This window comes from Mustela putorius, unplaced genomic scaffold (genome assembly GCF_011764305.1).
Source record: "Mustela putorius furo isolate JIRA1106 unplaced genomic scaffold, ASM1176430v1.1 tig00000281_pilon_pilon_pilon, whole genome shotgun sequence".
Taxonomy (NCBI): Eukaryota; Metazoa; Chordata; class Mammalia; order Carnivora; family Mustelidae; genus Mustela; species Mustela putorius.
Genome location: NW_025421343.1, coordinates 22,421,317 through 22,441,998, shown reverse-complemented (window position 1 = coordinate 22,441,998; position 20,682 = coordinate 22,421,317). Strand labels below are relative to the sequence as shown.

Sequence of the window (20,682 nt, the reverse complement as noted above, 5' to 3'; positions counted from 1 at the left end):
AAATTTTTTCAGGTTTTTATTATGAAAACTTCAAATACATACAAAAGTAAAGTGTACAGTGAACCCCATATACCATCATCCAGATTCAACAGTTTTTCAGATCGTACCACATTTGTTTCATTTAAAAATTTAATTGTTCTTAAGCGTGAAGATCCATGAGTGGAACAAAAGTTCCCTCCATTATTTTGCATCCTATTGCTAGGAGAAAAAAAGGGGGAGGAGAGTAAAAGGAGGTACCTTCCATTCTGGCCCGGTGGTGGGCGGGTCAGAGCTTCCACGTGGAGAGCGGTGACCATCCTTGGCTGACCCGCGATCTCGGTGCACAGCCTCCTTGCTCAGATAGATACTTCGGTCATTTGCTTTACAGATGTTGTTTTCACCCTCCCACGTGGGGGGCCAGGGGGACTCCTTAGCTGGAGAAGCTTATGGAGCTTGGTAGGTGACGCACGCAGGCGCCTGGGAGGGCAGAGAGGAGAGGAACCGGCAGTTTTGTGCCTAAGCAGTAGCTAGCAGATGCGTGTTGCTCCAGGCCTCGAGCTTCGGGGAGAGGCCTGCACGAATCCACCGTAAGCACACCTCTTTTGTATTGTTTCCCCTTTAAAGACATTTGATGCCCCCAGTGAAGAAGAGCCAACAACAGCAAAGCCTGATGGAGAGCATGCAGCCTGGGAAGCCCAGTGAGTGGGAGATGGAGGGCAGAAAGCACGAGAGGCCCGAGAGCCTCCTGGCGCCGGCGCAGTTCTGTGCGGCCGAGCAGGACGTGAAGGCGCTCGCCGGGCCCCTGCAGGCCATCCCCGAGATGGACTTCGAGCCCTCGCCCGCCGAGCCGCTGGGCAACGTGGAGCGGTCCCTGCGCGCCCCGGCCGAGCTCCTGCCCGACGCCCGCGGCTTCGTGCCCGCGGGCTATGAGGAGTTCGAGTACGGCGGCGAGATCTTCGCGCTGCCCGCGCCCTACGACGAGGAGCCGTTCCAGGCCCCGGCCCTCTTCGAGAACTGCTCGCCCGCCTCTTCCGAGTCCAGCCTGGACATCTGCTTCCTGCGGCCCGTCAGCTTCGCCATGGAGGCCGAGCGGCCGGAGCACCCGCTGCAGCCGCTGCCCAAGAGCGCCACGTCTCCGGCGGGCAGCAGCAGCGCCTACAAGCTGGAGGCGGCGGCGCAGGCGCAGGGCAAGGCCAAGCCGCTGAGCCGCTCGCTCAAGGAGTTCCCGCGCGCGCCGCCCCCCGAGGGCGTGGCCCCGCGCCTCTACAGCACGCGCAGCAGCAGCGGCGGCCGCGCGCCGCTCAAGGCCGAGCGCGCCGCGCAGCCGCACGGCCAGGCCGCCGCCGCAGCCGCCGCCGCCGCCCGCGGCGCGCCCAGGACCTTCTTCCCCCAACAGAGGTCCCAAAGCGAAAAGCAGACCTATTTGGAAGTAAGGAGGGTAAAGTAAAACCGAACCCAAACCCACAGCGCCGGCAGCCCGGGGCCTAGATCTCCAGGGAGCAACCTGGGCTCCCCTAGCGTGGAGGGGAAGCGGGCTGACCAGAGGGGGAGCGGAGGCCGCCGGGGGAGAGCCCGGGTCGGAGGCTTGTAAGTCAGGTGCCCTCGGTGGCGAGCGGTAGCTCCCGTCCTGCAGGGCCAGGGCACGAGGGCGTGTCCTTCACGAAAGGGCTAGTAGTTCCTGAGCAAACACTTAATTTCTCTGTGTCCTGTGTCTGTAGGAAGGCAAAGAGGCCGCAGAGAAGACGGACTCTTAGACCTGTCGACACCGTTAGCCGCCCTGCCCCACACCTCCCCCGTACAGTTAGGGGTGTTCTCTGCTTTGCCGCTAAGCGGTGCGGCCCCTCACAGTCGCACTTGGCATTCAAAGTCCCGCACACTAGTCCCAGCCTTGTTTCCCCTGCCTGCGAGGCGCCCCTTCTCGTGGAGGTGTTCAAAACACAGAACCCGGGGTGCCGGTCTGCCCCACCCCCCGACCCGCACTAGCCTTGCCTGTAGCTAGGGAGGAGGCACGTTGCTCCGGCTCACTGCGGACTCCCTGCAAAGTCTGCAGCACGTGTGACTGGAAGAGAGTGTCGCGTTGCTTTGCAGATTCCACTGGGACGGGGGACAACACGATAGAGTCGAGGAGGCGATGATTCGCAAATATCTTTTTAGGCGTCCATATCAGTATTTAGTATTTTGACGTCCAGCCTTGCTCTCTGCAAGCCTTGGGACGTTTAAAGGGTTGTTAAGTACATATTCACGAAAGGGCTAGTAGTTCCTGAGCAAACACTTAATTTCTCTGCGTATGATTGGAACAACGCTATTTCTAATTAAGCAGAGAGTGACAGGACAGCTTTGACCTCTGCCACCATCCTTCCTGTTCAACCCGTTTAAGAGTAGTGGTTAGGGTTTACAGGGCCGCTCTGTACTTGTTCATCTTGAAAATGATACAGTCCGGGCCTAATTTGTATCAAGCTGGAAGACCTTTTGCCTAAACTAAAGGAGGTTTTTCCAGGAATAAGAGTCCTATAATCCATCTATTCCCATTTCCAAGTGAGGTGGGACGGATTGAGGATCACTGACTCCTTTCATTCAATCGTTTTTCAGCAGACATGGGGCTAAGGACTTGAGGGTTCAGAAATGAATGGCACCTGAGTCTCTGCCCTTCAGGACCACTGGCTTATCTCAGAAAGGAAACACAGACACACAGACTTAAAAATAAATGGTGGGAACACGTGGGAAGTGCATTTAAACCCTGCTGGGGCAATGGTGGACAGACAGGGCCTTCTGGATAAATTGGATGTCTGAATTTAATTTTAAAAGCTGCCTAGATGAAGAGTGAGGTAGGGACATAGGAAAAAGGCTCATGAGTCTTTTTTAGAAACAGCAGGGTCTTTTCCTCTTGAATACTGTGCCAGGTGGGACTGGTGGACCATAGGCCAGAGGAAAAAGAAGGGGCTGGGTCATGAAGAGCCTTGAAGCTCGTAGCCCATCTGGACTCCAGAATCAAAGTCTGGTTCCTGCAGAGGGACTTTCGTACGCTCAGCTAAAGTTGCTGAGATTCCCCAGAGTTCTGAGATCTTTTTTTTTTTTTTTTTTCTGGCATTGGTTTTCAACTCTGAACTTTACAAAATTCTATGAGGCAAAATTTCTTAGGCAAATCAATCTTAGGCCTGTGTCAAAGTTTAAAAGTCCATTAGCAAGGGAGGTAGGCAGGAAATAATAATGGCAATTCCAACTGACTTGAGATAGGCAGAGATTTACATATAAAGACTTCTAACTAGTGTAGTCTAAGCTGCCCAAATGCTTTTATGTCACATGTTCATGAAAGTCTCTCTCCCTCAGCGAATATGTGAAAAAATGGGAGTTCAACAATTGACAGGAAAAAAAAGACATTAATGAGAAATAACGAGTAATATATCTGAGAAGCAAACGATGAGTCAAATATTTGTGACTCTTTATCAGACATAGCAGATAACAATAAACAGTATATTAGGTACTGTTAATCAGACATCCTGGACAGCAGGTTTCATCCCCTAGCAGTGTCATACATGAGTCAAGTTGGTTCAGAAAGTGACAATAAGGAGATGGCAAATAGAGGTCAGCTAAAAGAGGCCTTTTCTCTTTCAGTTATCAGTAAATTTTTCAAGCATGTGAATTTTTCACACAAAGGTCACCTTGCTTATTATTTCTGTTTTTGGACAAAATTTTTCTTTCTAAAGATTCAGAAGGTATCCTAGAGAGAGATAGAATGCACAGTCCAGGTGGGCAGAGACTGTGTGTGGATATATATGTGCATGTGTGTATGTATGTGCACATACATGCATGTGTGTACGCGGGCAGTTCTCTGTACATGTATATATGTGTATATGTGTGCATGTTTGTATGTGAGTGTGTGGTTGAGGTGGAAGTGAGATGGGGTTTTCGTTACAAAAGATGAATCCTTCGAAAGCCCTATCTTTAAAGGTGTCAGCTCTTTGCTGTTGAGATGTGTAAAGCTCCTACTATTCCATCTCCTTAAATACACTCTGTGTATCTTCTACCCGTGCCCTGATGAGCTAGCCAAATCCTGTCTCCAAGAGTCAGGAAAGAAGGCTGCATGCTTTAGTATAAGGAACACCTACCTGGGTTTCAGGAGATCTGACACCTGTCCTGGCTCTGCTGCCAAATAGCTGTGTGCTTTTGGGTAACTCGCTTGGCATCTCTGTGCCTCCAGTTTTCTCATCTGTAGAATTAAGACAATACATACCTTGCATAACTCACAGTGTTGTTGTGGGGCATCAGGCCAAATAAGATCAAGTATGTGGATAGGCTTTGTAAAGTGTGGAATGCTATACAAATGCAAGATATTATCAAGATCATGATTGCACAGAGAGATTTTCCTTAAACTTAATATATTTAGTTCCTAAGCAGTCCCTAAAAGCCCAGCTGTCAAAATGTGGTCCTTAGGCTGGTAGTAAATGCGTCCATTACCTGGGAGCTTATTATAGTTGCAGAATGTAGGCTCAATCCCAGACCTACTGAATCAGAGTCTGCGTCTTAGCAGGAGTCCAGGGGGACTCATGAACGCTAAGAGCAGGTGGGCAGGAGCATACCTTAAACCACTGGTTTTTAAAATCTCAGTGTGTGTAAGGATTACCTAGACCTAACTCCAGAGTTTCTGACTCTGCAAGTCTGGGTTGGGGCTCAGGCAATATACATTTTAAATAAAAGCTCCGGTTCATCCTGTCGCCCCAGGACCACAGTTTGAGAAACAGCACACTAAGCTAAGTCAAGACGTTGCTCTCCACAGCATAGTAATGAATCTTAGTAGCGTCTCAGGGAACCTCTAGATCTGCTACTATAACTGCAAGTTAAGTTCTCAGAGTCAAACCCATGTTTCCTGGGGGGAAAAAAAAATCATCCCCACGCCTCACTTCACGGTCAGCAAGCAGTCACCCATTCAACTCATGCTCGTTTCATAGTGGTCTTTTTTGTGACTCCTTGGGTTCTCTTAGTTTCAAAATGCAGCAACTTTATTAGGTGGCTTTTAGGTCTCAGTCACTCCACAGTAAATACTTCATTCATCTGGAACAGAAATATAAGTGCATATCTGTTTTATTTAGCACATCTCACACTTAAACTAGAAAGTTCACAGAAGATAGAGCCTTATTTTTTTTTATTAATTTTTACTTCACACTGTACCTATCATGAATTAAGAATGCCAAAAACTATACTAAATGTGTATTTACAGATTAAAAGTGTGCGGCAGGCACACATACACACATGCACATATGTGCCCATGTAGACATGGTTGACACCTACTTCTAAACAGATCTGACCCCGCAAAACCTCCTTCCCTCGTTTATGTCTAAAATGGAGAGTTAGGAGCTTGAGTTTAGAACTAGCATTGCGATGAAGGAACTACCTTATTTTGTAGAAAGAGAAACATTCCCAGATACGTGAGGGGACCGCTGCTCGTTACCCAGCAAGACAGGATTGGTGCCAGAATAAGAAGTTACTCTCTGTAGCCTTTAGATACTAACTTCCCTTATGTCCTGATCTTTAATTATTGTTATACCGTAATCCTACTCTAAGACTGTTTGTCTTGATACATACAAAATACTTCTGCACTCAGCAGAATTTTCCTCTTTTCACTGATTTCTTAATTAGCCTAGGTTTGCTTTAGTGGGAATAGGGTGCTCCCCATTATTCTTTGGGGTGAGAGGGGAAAGTGACAAAGTTAAAAAAAAAATGGTCCCAGTCAGGATAACGTGAGCTTTGGAAAGAGTAAATAACCACCCCTCTTTTGTATTTTCAGGAGATGCATTTAGAAGACACCACCAGATTCTGTCCGAAGGAAGAAAGAGAAAGCGAACAAACATCTTTCAGCGATCAAAACCCCAGGCAAGACCAGAAAGGGGGCTTTCGCAGCTCCTTCCGCAAGCTCTTTAAAAAGAAGTGAGTAGCCCTTAGACAAGACAGCATTGTAACTCATTTCCCTTTGGGCTAAGTCTGGAGGTTTTAACCATAATAAGTTTTAAGTAGCCTGGTTTCACACACAGCTTCAAGCCCAGTGCCTGCAGCCAGTAGCCACAATTCCTGTCAGGGGAAGATGTTTCTTATTGTATTTTTCTAGAGTAAAAGCAGACTCAGCCCTGTTCTCTGCCTCTTTTAGCTCCACTTCCTTGTTCCCAAAGTCATGTGTCTGACAGGATGAAGCAGAGGAGGTCCCCAGGGTAATGAGCTGGTGACAATCAAATCCATTTAGATGGGGAGGTCCGGGTTCCACTGTGGGAGTTGGGTGTAATGGGTGTTCCTTCCAAATCTACCCACCTGTGGAAAGTTTTCCAAGGCGTCTCAGCATTTCTGCCTGTAGGACTCTATAGTTATCCTGGATGCTAGTACATGGTTATTGGGACTTTTGCTAGTGTCTTCCTTAGCATAAATGATGGAATGGATTTGACTTGGGCCTGAGTTAAAGAAAATTATGTTAGTGGGGTTTCCATACTCCGTAGGAGGCCAAAACAAGACATTGCCTTCGGTGGTCCTTCAAAGACTCTGAGTCCTTGCCGTAGGAAATCACTCCCCAGGCATTTAGGCCAGCACTTACCAGCATTGTCTTATAGATTGGGAGATGGTGGCCAGACCCCAGCATGAAATGTAAAGAAGAGAGATTTAAGCCTTTAGCATTTGACCTGAGAAGGATTCTCCAGTCTAGGCATTCCCTGCCTGGGAGACTACTTACTGTCCCTTATCTCCACTGGTCCTCATGCCACCTCCCCCTTCCTTGGAGAGGTTTTCCCTGCTACTTAGTTTCTCTTGTTAGAGAAGGTTCTTGCAGTCAGTTTTAAACAGTTAGTGGATGGAAAAGTTAAAGACACTGTAGCTGCCTTTGGAGAGTTGCTGGTAAGTGAGGAAGTTGAGGAACATCACTTTTTCCTTGAGGGTAGAAGTTACTGGCTGATTTAGACAATGGTTTTGATGAAAGGGGGCAGGCCTGGAGTGAGGACTTTTTTTGGATGGTGTATCTGCTTTTTCTCCCATGGGGAGGGATGTAGCAAGACAAGTGCCTCTGTGGGTGTGGGCCCTGCCTGCTGTTGCTGGAAGAATGAGGACAAGGAAGAAACCAACAGTGTCACAGTTAGACGCAGTACTGCTCCACAAAGTCCCCTTTCGGTTTTGCCAAGGTCCACATGATTATTGCTAGACCCCCTTTATGTAGGGAGTGAGGAGTTAAGACTTGGATTCCTCTCTTTACGTTCATAGATTAGATTTTTCTTGGCCTAGGGCCTACCTCCGTCGTGTTTGGCCAGGATGGAGAGACCTGGAAGCAGACAACCCTCCAGCCCAACCTTAGGATTTAGGCTCCTGAATCCTTCTAAGGACTCCTAAGAGAGGCGCTGCTTAAACCTATCTCTTTTTTTAGACCACCGTGTTCCCAAACAAATAGTCAACTTTTTGCTTACTGTCCTGTATAGTGAGTGAGTCTGTCTGTCGTAAAACAGTGAGCCATGGATTCACCACTGGTTCCTTTACAAATTCCCAGTTTTCAGAGCGATATAAGAAAACGCTCTGCCAGTTATGTGAGGCAGAGGAGGTAGACTTGTCCTCTCTGTACCTGGGGGGCAGAAGTAGGAACAGTGGGTAAGAGGGTGAACTTTCTAAAAATGCAGGTCCTGGAAGTGGAGCTGGCTGCCTCATGAGGGACTGGGTTCTCCTGAGTAGAAGCTGGGTGACCCTGGTCAGGGATGCTAATGGAAGGGACTCCTGCACGGAGTGGGGAATTGCCCAAGATGAGCACCTGAGTCCTTTCTAGTGCTGAGATTTGCTTTATCTGTACTTTGGCTTTGTTTTAGATCAATCTGAGTAATCACATCTTTTTAACACCGGGAACAAGAAATTAATATGGCGTTGGGACCTATAATTTTAAAGACTCACCATGTGGAAGACCTGATTTTATCTTTCTCTAGCCCTCCCACCACCCCCTGACCCCCAGCCTCGGCACAATGCTGAGGACTAGCTGTGGACTCTCCAAATTCATGTTGGTTAATTGCTTTCAGTCTTCTTGTACCTTTTGGGGATCCTTCTTAGAGGGTTCAGTGGATCTCCTTAGTCCTCTTACCCTTTCTCATAGATCAGTCTCCCCTGCATCAGTCACAATGCTGCCACCAAACTGCTGCTGCCTTTGTGTTTAGCGTCCAAAGTGGTCTATGAATGGAAGTTGAGGGGGTACCACACAGGTGGCCGCTCCCTCTGGCAGGTTTTCCTGGCTTTGAACATCTGGGGTAGGGTCCTGAGCACCCCCAGCTGGTACTTGCTCATCCCCTTGGGTCAGGAAGCTGCGAGGGGCGCTTTGGGACTCTGCACAGGATAAAGAAGCAGCTTGAGGAGTTTCTCCTGAGTGTTCTTGAGTAAGAACCATGGGAAATTTGCTCCATTATGCTAAGATAGAGAGGAAGGGCAAGGAGGTCCCAGAGCGACACAGAAAGGTCAGCGGCTCTTAACTCAGATGAGAACGCACCATCCTTCTCCAAAGTTAAGCATTCTTTCTTACGTGCATGTGTTCTGTGAGACACTTGTATAGGAATCGTGAATGTCATAGTCCCAGCTGTTGTGTAGGAACTTGCACTCTGAAGTCAGGCATGTGGACTGATACAGGGAGGAACTGGAAAGAGACATTTAGCTCATTCTCCTCCCATGTGTTGGGAGGTCAGGCTGGCAGCAAGCCCTGTGACTTGAAGAAGTGGTTCAACCTGGGTACCAGAACCATGCCACAGCCTGGCCTCAGAGGTCCGAAATGGACTAGTGCCAGAAGAGCCACCAGTGTCACATTTGGGGCTCGCTGCCTGCCTCCCCCACAGCCCTCTGGAGGCTCATTCCTGTCTACACTGACACCCTTTTTGTATCCATAGGGGCTTGTTTGGCTGGTGGCCCCACACACCCAGAGTGCTGCTTCGGGATGAAGCTAGGCATGGAGCCAGATGCAACAGAAAACCTGAGAAAGGGTTCTCTTCCCTCTGAGGCTGGGAGGGCCGAATACTCAGACCCACAAGGATTCAAAAGGGAGAGTCAAGTTGACATCATAAAAAAAAAAAAAAAATCCTGAAAAATGCCTAAGATATTTGGGGAAAAGGATGATGCTCTGATTATTTCTGTCTCAGGCACATTTGTCCTGGGTAGATACCAGGTCACATGTCCCTGAAAGCTGCCCAGAATTGATCAGAATAAAGACTACCTATCTAAAGCTTGGAAATGTTAAGTGACTTTAAAAATTTGAAATGAATTTCCTCAGAAGCCAGGAACAGACCTAATGTGATAGGCTGATGCTGGACTGAATCCTCTCTCTGCCTTGGAGCAGGGAGTAAGGCACACTGTCCCATTCTGGAAGGCTGTATATGGAGGCTTCAGGACTTACATCTAGACTACTCTGAAGCGTGAGACAAATGCTACGTTATCTTTATGTATAAATCTTGCACTTAGTTTAGTAAGTATTCTTGGTTGGGGGTGTGGTATGGAGGAAGAGGGTTATGGAAGACAGTTTAAGGGTACAGAGCAGAGAGGCTCTTCTTATCCTCAAATTTGGGGGAGTAGAAGAAAAAGCATATGGCTTCCAAATGATTAATTCTGCTTCCTCACCCATTCTTTTCCTCTTTAACACTTTATACCGTATATACCTCAGACTGTCTCCTTCCTACATCATCACTCTCCCTGCAGGAATCACACCAAAATCACACACACACACACGGAATATGTCTGCAGGGCTCCATGTAACTGAACATCAGCGGGTCCTCTTCTTTGGTATCTTTTCAGCTGTTTCCGCAAATGCCCAGCCTCGGCTGCGGAACAGACCATGTAATAGAAAGCGGGACTACCAAAGAACTACTTGATAATGTACCCCCCCTTCTTCACCTCCTCCCAGCCTATCTCAAGTCCTTCTCCCATTGCTTACCCACTCTGGGCTCCTCTCTCATCTCCCATCTCGTTTCCCTACATCACTTCCAAATTAAAGGAGATGATTGAAGGCATAACATTTTAGATGACTTAAACCTCATTACAAATGTGTCTTAATAGGTCATTTGAAATCCATCACTAAGTTAAATATCTTTAGTGTACTAGGCTCTGTCTAGCACAAAAGAAGTAAGAGACATAGTTGTAGCCCATTAGAAGCTTACAGTTTAAATGTAAGGGTAATCTAGCTGAAGGTTCAGTAGCTAGAACATAGGAAGCACTCAACAAACATACAGTATACGAATGCTCATTTGTCACCCTATTGGTTACCAGGACCAACTGATTTGGGCGACAGGATGGGTGTCCTCTGCTCCCTTACTTTTCCTTGCGCAGGTCTCCTAAAGCTTGCACAGCAGACAGTGTTTCCAATCAGAAAACCACCCCTTCTTAGGTCATAGGGTTCCACGGCACTGGATTCTACCCCTCCTCCCTTCCCCAGCTCCAAATAAACTTACACGGCTTATTTGTAGCAGATCTATATGTGTATGACCTACCCAGCTTGTTATTTTCTTTGTCTCTGTGGACTGAGCGGAAGGAAACGTAGCGATGATTATTCTCTTTCCATCAAGCACTTGGATTGCTCTGTGTTAGAATGTACTGGCAGCCACTGTACCCCTATCCAGCAAGCATTTGCCTGCCCATCCCTCTAGTGTCTGCTCAGATCTGCCCTGCAGTCAACCAAAATGGCCCCAGGAGCTCAAAAGCCGTTTCTGTTTTATAGATGAAGGCAATAAAAGCAAATTCACTGGCCCCTTTTCCTAGATTCTGCAGGCTATTTCCTGGTAATTTATACATTACTTCAAAGCCTAACGACCACACATTGGGAAGAGTCCAAGTGGCCACATACTCTGTAGGCATTGCAAAGAGGGCAGTTAAAATTGTCTTGAAGAGGTTAAACGGAGCATATAGTCATGGCTACAGTAGAATGCTGGATTTTGAAGAGGATTAGCAACGTAGTCATTAGTTAATTAATAGTTAATATCAAGAGATGCAGAGAAATTCAAATACTTGGAGACACAGAGAAAGTGGTTTGTGAGAAGAGCAGTTAAAAAAAGAAAATACTAAGCTGAGTTTGTGGACTTTGAAAACCAGACAGGGCGATTTTGGCATTTGTTTCAGAAATGGGAACGCAACTGGTGAAGATTTCTGTGGTCCTTGGGGCTGGTGGTGACATCAAAGCTTTCCCATTTCCAGGTAAACACTAAACAGTTGCATGTTGGAACCATCAAAGTATGACATATTGGGTTTTGAAGAGATCAGTTATAGCTAAGAGGGGGAAATGTGAAGTAAAGATTTTAAGTTTTGACTGATGATTTTCTGATGAGAAACTGCCACATGGGGGGAACCATTCAGAAGAAACACCAGCCAGATTCAAATCTTGCTTCCTATTTCCCACCCCCCAAACTTATAGGTATTCCTAGCCTTCTGGATAGCAGAAGATGTGGGGAAAGAATAAAACTGTAAAAAATATATCTTCCTGACATTTTGGGCACAACTGTACTACTCAGGGAGGATTTGAACTGTAGGTAGGTGGGAAATCTGAATTGAGAGAAGACAAGGAGTTTTAGGGTGGGGCATGTGGAGGCTGTTTCAAGGGAGAGTTCCAAGGGGGCTTCTGAAAAGGCAAAGGACTTTCACCCCACCAGATAAGATAGAATCTTATCTGATGAGTACGCAGATGGACTGGTGTTGAGAGAAAGAATATTTTTTCCTCTGTGCACTGGAGTGTAGTGGAAAAGTGCTGCTTCCTGGCCGGAAGTAGAAAACATGGTGGGCAGCTCTGGCTTCATCTGTGATACCAAGTATCAGGGTGAATAGTGAAAACGTCCAGTCAGTCATTAGGTTTCCAGACATCAATATTTTAGTCTTTGTGTGGATCCAGCTTCTTTCCTTGGATAATGTAAAGGGATGTGTGAATTCTGCCCAATGAATGCAATAAATGATAGAGTCACAGTTAACTTATCTAACAGCAGCAGTGAGGAGGATTCGTAGCATACCAAAGACAGTGAAAGAACTTACCCTTCTTTTGTGGAGAGTGGAAGCATGCTCGATTCTGCCTCAGCATATGGAGAACTTGTTCAGTTGTCTAGGAGCTTTGGACAAAGAACTTCAATAACATCACTTGCATACATCCTACATGAGGTCTTTTGATACTGGTTCTTAGTGGGCTAGTTCGACCCATTCTAGCTCAGAATTTAAGTTAGTCAAAGGGCCCCAGTGTAGCTTATCAGAGGTTATTTCCAGAAAGCCTCCTCCCTCCAGGGACTTCTGACATGAACAATCTGGAGAAGGTGCAGAGCTGGAATGGATTACCCAACTGGCTTAACCAAGATAAAGGAAGAATGCACCCTCGACTGGGGACTCAATTGGACTGATCTGAGTCGTTGACTATTGATTGGGCTTGGTCTCCTTCATGGTGGTTGAGATGATAGAATCTCCTCAATCTGACTACTGTACTAATTTCTGCATCCTACCAAATGTGGCATATATGTGTGGTTGGCTTCAATAAATCTTTCATTTCAAAATGAAAACAAGCAAAAGCAAGAGTTTGTAATGTAACGCCCAAATTCAATAATGGCCCTTGATAGATAACCTTGGCTGAGAACAATGAATCCCATCCATTTGAATTTAAGGGCCTCGGTAATTGGTGGAGTAGTTACTTGGTTGAATCAAAAATAGGATTTCTTCCATTTTCTGAGCTTTTATTCCCCCTTTACGTTATACACAGTATCTTACACTGACATACACAGTTGTCACAACTGTCTCCATAAAGCATTAGAAAGATATTCTCTTTACGTTTGTTGCAAACTTTAGTTACACATGTCCTGAGTCATGAAATGGAAGGGAAGTAAAAATTATTCCAGATCTATGAGGCAACTGTTTTACAAATGCAAAGCAATTTGGATAAAATATCTGAAAACAATTAAAACCAAATCAACCTGTACTTTATCTGTGTGCTGAGATTTTAGGTCCAGTGGATCAGAATACAGGGAAAAAACTAATGAGAATCCCTCAATGGATCCTTCACCCACCAAACAAGATTTCTTCAGAAACCGACTTGCTCTTGCAAATGACCTTGACCAAGGAACAGCTGTGTAAAACATATTTAAAGTTGTATTGTCAAGTGGTAAGATGAGGATAAAAAGCCTGTATATATCTGTGTAGGAATATATATACTTATATATATTGATGTATAAATCCCTGAGGAAAACTAGTATAAATACTTACATAGGAAACCAAATCAACATACAAGACCCTGAAGAGCTGAAGATTAGTCTATGGGTGAGAGCTGGCTTTTTGAACCTCAGCACTTGGGAAAAGGGAAATGAAGACTTTTCACAGCTTTACAGAAACACAGTAAATTTGGAAGAAAATAAATGTTTGTAAGAACAAAAACTTCCAACTTGAAGTCATTCCCCCAGTATGATACTGAGCATGTAACGTGGATGTGAGTTTTTTGCTTCCCAGGCACTTACCTTAGGAATTCATCCCAGGATTCTCAGGCTAATACACACGATGCCAGGGGCCAGTTCTGTCTTGCCATATGTCTTCCAAAAACCCAAGCCAATACCTAACATCCCTTGAGGCAAAGGATCAATTAACAGAGTTGTGTTTTACCTGTTGCCAGTCTGAGTTGTGGAGGATTTGCACTTAAGCCATAATATAGAAGATTCAAAGCTTATAGACACATTGCTCTCTGAACAGGAAGAGAACCCTGAGAGTAGTATTTCTCTTGTTCTGTGGTTATGAAAATCAGTACAGGGAACAAAGATTTCTCTTGAAACCGGGAGGCCAAAGAAACATTTTCCCTCGTGTGGGTTGTGCTGCTGATGAGAACAGTGCAGAGTCCGTGTGTTACTGAGCATTCAGGACTCAAAGATCCCTTAGTGATCCTGAGTGTCCCATTCACTCATGAACGGATGGATTGGGGGGAAAAGCACTTATTCAGCTACATCCTCTTTTTAAAAGGATTTTCTTCAGTCTGGAAAGAAGGGGCAACAACATCAGTGCTTTAGTGGCTCACAAACAGGGGTTGCTCCAAAACACCAGGTCAGAATGAAAACTTAGGGCTGGCAATACCTTATTCTGTTTTCTAGAAGTAAGCTGTAAAAAACACCAGAGTTCTTATAGTTCAGACGGAGGAATCATTGCAGTGAGGGTGGCCTGGGTATGGGGTGTTAGAATGTGCTCGTTTCCACACAGAGATGGCCAATGTGGTCCACATCCTTGACATGCCCCGAACTAAGAATAACAGGAAAAAATGAGGTTTAAACAATTTGTCTCTCTTCCCAGACAATCATCTGTAATAAATTAGAGGCATTTGGTGACTGTTCATTCAGAATCTTGGTACTCAGACCAACTTCTTGAGGGGCTGTTCCTCTAGGAACGTGCTATTTCACAGAATCGGGCAAGTTCTACTTTTGAGTGTTAAACAGGTTTTCTTCTGCTTGTCTGATGATTAGTTAGGAACTCAGCCATTATCCACTTTGAACAATAGGTGATCTGGAACACTTAAAAGATCACTGCCAAGTCTGGGGAGTTTCCAGTATTTAGGTGTAAGCCAAGCTTTTCATTTTCCTGAAATTCATGAACCCCTTGGAAGCCAGATTTCTCCCATGCGTAGGCTGAGGACGGTTTTAGGGGAGTACCTGGAAGCACAGCGCAAAAGTGACTGTGCCTGGAAAGTGAAGTACGAGTCACAGTCTTTTAAGTAAAATGTAAAAACAATAACATTTCTCTCCCCTTCATAATGTTGGCCATTAAAATGATCGACTACTGGGAAGGTTTCAAAACTGTCAAACACCTCAAATTTTCATTTTGATAACATCCTTTGAAAAAGTCTTGACGTTACATCTGTAGCACAACTCAGTTTCGTTACAGTTTATGAAACTAGCCTATAACACTAGTAATAATTAGTGCTGCTCTTCTCTGGGTCTCCATCACCTGGAATTTGGGTTTTTCTGGTAATTTCCTAACTGCCCCCAAGTACTGTCTGTGCCCATCAGTCCTACACATCTCTAACACATTAATATTCCCAAATACTGCATTGTGTGAAACTCTTTGACTGTTCTTATTTGTCAAATTCTGAACTCCTTGACTTGACCTCCAAGGCTGTCCGTGTCTGCAGCGCGGCCACCAGTCCTCTATCTGGCTGCCACCCCACACTTCGCAGGCCTGCTGGGCGGCGTGCCTCCGCGGAGCTGGGCTCTTACCGCTGGCTGACAGGCTGCGCGGCCCTGCCTCACTCCTGTCCCCAGCCGCCTTCCTCTCTGCCAGTCTTCAAGGTCCAGCGTAAGTCCCTCATCTTCCTGTGATCTCTGGTGCTGTAACTTGTCTATCTTTTGATGCGCTTTGTCTTGTCTTCCCGAGAAGAATGTAAGTCCCTTCAAGGGCAGGAACTACAACAAACTATGACGTATCTTTTTAAATTCCTTTCCACCTCTTGAATAGTACACAGTAGGCTACGGAGAATAATTTCTGCTCATCATCTGACAGAGAGTCATTCCTCATTGAGGTTGTCGCTTTACCTTCCTGCCTTTTAATTTTTTTTAAAAAGAAAAATACCAAAGGAAATAAAATACAGTTGTCTTCCAAAGCAGTTTTGCTTAAAGGCAAAAGGCACCACTGCCACTTTCACAGCATCTAGAGTTATAAAACATCACTCCACCAAAAAAAAAAAAAAAAAAAAAAAAAGTTTCCTACTTTTTTCTGTGTTGTGCTGGCTCATTTCATCATCTTTCTATGTAGCAGTATAAATTGACAGCAGAGATAGGATCTTTAATGACGTTTCTTAATGACACTTCATATAACGTTGCATGAGAGATGAAGTCAGGAAGTCAGGGTGAGAAAGAGCCTTGCAATTCCTGCATCTGTGAGCTCTAGTCTCCCGGAGAAGTGCAGTTTACATGGGAGGCCACAGCGGTCTCCTGGGAGTGCCTGGGTTCCCCCCCCCACCCCCCCCTAAGAGATGAGGGGGATGTTTCTGCACAGGCTGGGAGCTGCAGGGCAGCTCGTCCCTTCCGAAGCCTGGTGTGGTCTGTATACAAGCCCAAGCAAGGATTGCCCTGCTTTTCTGAACCCCTAACTAGAGTCTTGGAGAACCAGGGATCTGTGGACCCACGCCGCAGGGTTCTCTGCAGTGGGGGGGCTTCGTCATGGGACAAATAGTTTAAACCTATCGGGTGCTTGAAAGTAGAATGGTGTTTTGTGCTTGCCCAGGGAAAACCCTTTAAAGCTTTCTATAGCATCTCACGATCTCATACCTCATTCACTTACTTCTTCAAGTCTTTACGGATACGTTTCTTTCTCCATGAGGGCCCTTGTAAAAATTCAGATTCCTGGGTCCTAGCTCAGTCCCACTTTACTGGAGCATTTGTGAGTGGGGCCCAGGCATCTGCATTTTAAATGCTCGCAGGTGATGGTTCAGCCCACTGAGAGCTGAGAGCTGTTACCTCTTAGACCGATAAGTTGAACGATCTAGTATGTAAACTTCAGTACTCAGAGTCTAGCCATAGATGGAAATTTAGGACAGAATAAAGAACTGATTACACTTACCTTGAGATATAGAAGGTTGATGGTTCATCAAAACCCAAATGAATCTTTCTGAATTCATACATTTATTGTCTGTGTCCTTTACTATCGCATACAGTAAGATTTTGGTTAAAATATACATATATACAGGATTAGTGTCCTTTATAATAGATTGGTAGAATTGATTGTATATTCCAGATAATCGCATGTACTTAGGAAAACAATAAAATGAATGTCTTATGTTAAGTTGTACAATAAAATTAAATCTAGTTTTCAGACTAAACTTTCTCTTGAAACATCACCATGACTGATTTTCTCCCTGAGCCTAAAACCAGTAATGCTTTTGCAACACTTGAGATTCTCATTGCCCTGAAGTTGATTCAACTTAAAGATGTGAGTGTAGTCCTCTCAGCACCTGAGCATCCTGGCACTTACGGAACATGGGCCAGTGAGTCTCACATGGTGGGGAGGGCGTGAGGAAAAAGGAAAATGTGACAGAAGAGAGGTTGAGAAAATTGATGAGGACCTATATATTTTAAGGGAAAAAAATAGAAATTTTATTTTTAAAAAAGATTTTTATTTATTTGAGAGAGAGAGTGAGCACAAGTGGGGGGAGTAATGTCAGAGGGAGTGGGAGAAGCAGGCTCCCCACTGAGCAGGGAGCCCGTTGTAGGACCCGATCCCAGGACTCTGGGATCACAACCTGAGCTGAAGGCGGAACCTCAACTGACTGAGCCACTCAAATGCCCCTAGACCAAAGTTTTAAACAGCTGTATAAGAACATACGATATGATCTAGGCAGTGCTGAAAATGTTGTTTTTGGGGGTTGTCAGACATGCAAAATAGTCAAGATTTTTCTACCCAAATAGCTTGTTTTCCAAAACTTGTTTTCAAAGAGCTTATGCATGTGTGATCTTGGTAAGTCATCTGAACTTGTTTCTTTTCTATAGATTTTTTTTCCTCCCTTCTTGCCTCATTCCCTTCAGAGATAGTAGCATTAAACGCTCATACTTCTTAGCAGGAATACTGAATGTGTTTTCTTTCTTCCTCATGTATTTAAAGCCCTTCATCTGAAGGCAGTGGGATCTACTGTAAAGGCCTGTTGCAGGACACCATCTGGGTTTCTAAGTGGATTGTTTCCATTCAGCACTAGGTCACATCCCCTCTCCTCATTATCACACTTTCCAACTGGGGCAAACCCTTTAGCATTCAAGCATGCACTTCTTTCTACCATTTTTTTAAGCAAAAGATACCTTGACTGTTCTGCCTGTGCCTTATGTCCCTGCTTACCTTTCCCGGGAAGCGTGAGAGGGAACTGCTCCAGTTCTCTGCTCCCATGCTTCATTAGACTCGCTGGGCCCGCACCACTCACTGAGCTGGTTGTGTCCAGGTCATCACGGACTTTCCCCTTGCTCAATGAATGGTCCACTCTCCCTATCAAACCTATTTGACATGCTTATCCCCTCTTCCTTCTGACATAATTTACTAGGCTCCAAGAGCACAGACTGCGGTTGGCTTCTGTCTTCATTGGTCTGTTTGCTGGTTCTCCCTCCTTCTCCCTCTCTTGTCAGAGGGCCCTGGGGCTCTCCGTGACTTAGAGCTCTTCTTTTTCCCTTCTGTACTTGGCTTCTTTGGCGATCTAATCCGGTCTGCTAGCTTTCAAATATGATCTTTATGAAAGTGACTCCCAATTTTATATCCTCAGCCCACTCGACCCTGATTTCAGACTCCTAACTCCCATTGCCTCCTGGCACCCCTCAGATGTCTGACATATTTATTGAGCTGAATGTGTCCTAGCCTGCTTCAGCTCTACCTTCCCAACTCAGTTTATGGTAACTTTGTTCTTCTAGTTGCCAAAACCCTTGAAGTCCTCCTTGACAATTCTGTTTCTTTTCTTTTAATTCTTTTTTTTTTTTAAAGATTTATTTATTTATTTATTTATTTATTTATTTATTTAGAGAGAGAGAGAGCACAAGGGGTAGGGAGGGGCAGAGGGACAAGCAGACTCCCCGCTGAGCACAGAGCCCATCTTGGGGCTTGCTCCAAGGACCATGAGATAATGACCTGAGCCAAAGTCAGACACTTAACTCACTGAGCCACCCAGGCACCCCGACAGTTCTGTTACTTAAGCCCCACGTTCAGTATCTCAGCAAATTGGATGTCTCTGAGCACTTCTCACCACCTGCACTACTATTATCTTGACCAAGCTGCCTTCTGTCGGACTAAGCGCCCCACTCCCACTCTGAACCCCTAATTATTCTCAACATGGCAGCCAGAGCAAAGCTCTACTCAAATGCTCTATGGACTCTATTTTAATGGAAGCCAAAGTCATTACAAGTGATCTGGATCCCATTAAACCATTGATGGCCTCTCCTATCCTGCCCACATTCTTTCCTTTCTAGGCACACAGAGTCTCACTATTCCTCCTGCCTCTAGGCTCCCGAACTGTTCTTTCACTGCGTCTCAGCATATCCCTTCCTCAGACACTTGCATGTCTCCTTTCTTCACCTCCTTCAAGTCCTTACTCATACGCCACCTTCTCTGAGCTGACTCTGATCATCACCTTTATATACCACCACCCCATCCCTTACATTCCCAATCACCTCGTCCTTTTCTTTGCTCGTAGCAGTTACGACATTCTAACGTATATGCTGTTTCTCATTGTCTACATCTCCTCATTAGATGACTAATCTTATCAGATTAAACAGATTTTTTTTTAATTCATTGCTATGTTCCTAACATCAGAAGTGTACCTGGAACAGCAAATATTTGTTGACTAGTCAGATGGGCCCTATGAAATGCATATAATACAGTCAGTCAAAACCAAGTTAAGTGAGAGTGAACATAAAAGGAAGTTGGATGGTAAAGAATCAAGAAGTTATGGGGACTTTAGGATAAAATATCAGCCTCTTCAAAGATATCCAAAAACAGTCAAACTTTGAAAACATATCCCTCATAACTTTAGTTACCTTTAGTAAGTACCTATTCTATGAAAGGCATTGGGCTTCACACATATTACCTTTAAACTTCGTTGGAGTCCCCCAGTGGATTATTAGCCTCACATATTGAGGAGGAATAGAGACTCAGATTATATAAGTAACTTCTCCAAAGTCACACATCTAGTGAATAGATGTGAATAATGGAATAGTGAATAATGAATAATGGAACCAGAATGTGAACACAGATACGTGATTCCAAGGCATCTGCTTATTGTGCTCTCCCACAGCGATTCTTTCTTTTCTTCATGAGTCATGAAGGTAGAGAGAGTAGCTTCTAAAAAAGGACTGTATTCTTTTCTTGCCTCTAATGAGCATCAAGAGTCTTAAAACAATAGAATGTGCATAAGCTGTTTTGGAATTCTCTAGAAGCCATGTGCATCTGTCTGCAAAGAGAACCCCCCTGTTGTGGGGTATACCCTAGAGATTTAAGTGCTCTGAATGTGTGATGAGCTAATGTGATTAAAATAAATAAAAAAGCAAACCACCCACTTAAAATTCAGAAGTGACATTTCAAGAGCAAATTCAGAACCAAGTTGACTAATACCAGTATTAATGTTACTTACCTATAGCTCTTAAATTGATTACCTAGAATGTACTCAATAATACATAATTGGATTTCAGTAGCTTACACATAGAATTTGTACAAATTAATGATTTTGTGTTTTTAGAGTTGGGGCAAGGGGTGAACCCCAGATCAATTTTAGCTAGTCCTGAGAGCAGCCCTCTGTACACCTGGAACTGAAGTTGAGTCTGTTGTCTCAGGCACAGAATGGTACAGAATGCTGGCCAGGCCTCACTCCAATTTTTTAAATGAGGGTATTGGATTGCTACGTTTTTCATCAATTTTTACATTCTGTAGTTCATCATGAATGACCTCACATTAAAAAATTTGTTTGCAGCATATAACCATAAACTACATCTTTTTTTTTTTTTTTAAAGATTTTATTTATTTATTTCACAGAGAGAGATCACAGTAGACAGAGAGGCAGGCAGAGAGAGAGAGGAGGAAGCAGGTTCCCTGCTGAGCAGAGAGCCCGATGCGGGACTCGATCCCAGGTCCCTGAGATCATGACCTGAGCCGAAGGCAGCGGCTTAACCCACTGAGCCACCCAGGTGCCCCAAAACTACATCTTTTAATGCTAAGCCTGGGAAGGATTGTTAAACCTCAGGCTGCCACATTCCAACAGGTCTCGATAAAACT

General features: G+C 45.0%; 1 protein-coding gene across 12 annotated transcripts in view; it reads left to right on the top strand.

Moving 5' to 3' along the window:
* The window catches only part of ARHGEF33 (Rho guanine nucleotide exchange factor 33), a 128,644-nt gene that overhangs the window by 64,911 nt on the left and 43,051 nt on the right, over nt 1–20,682 (top strand). For 2 of the 12 annotated variants that reach the window (XM_045079212.1, XM_045079205.1), the window contains 4 exons: nt 604–1,417; nt 5,762–5,901; nt 11,071–11,145; nt 12,921–13,055. In XM_045079212.1, the coding sequence (XP_044935147.1) occupies nt 604–1,417; nt 5,762–5,901; nt 11,071–11,122 (1,006 nt within the window). In that variant the 3' untranslated portion in view covers nt 11,123–11,145; nt 12,921–13,055. The other 10 variants (XR_006606484.1, XM_045079204.1, XM_045079206.1 and 7 more) reach the window with 9 other exon arrangements.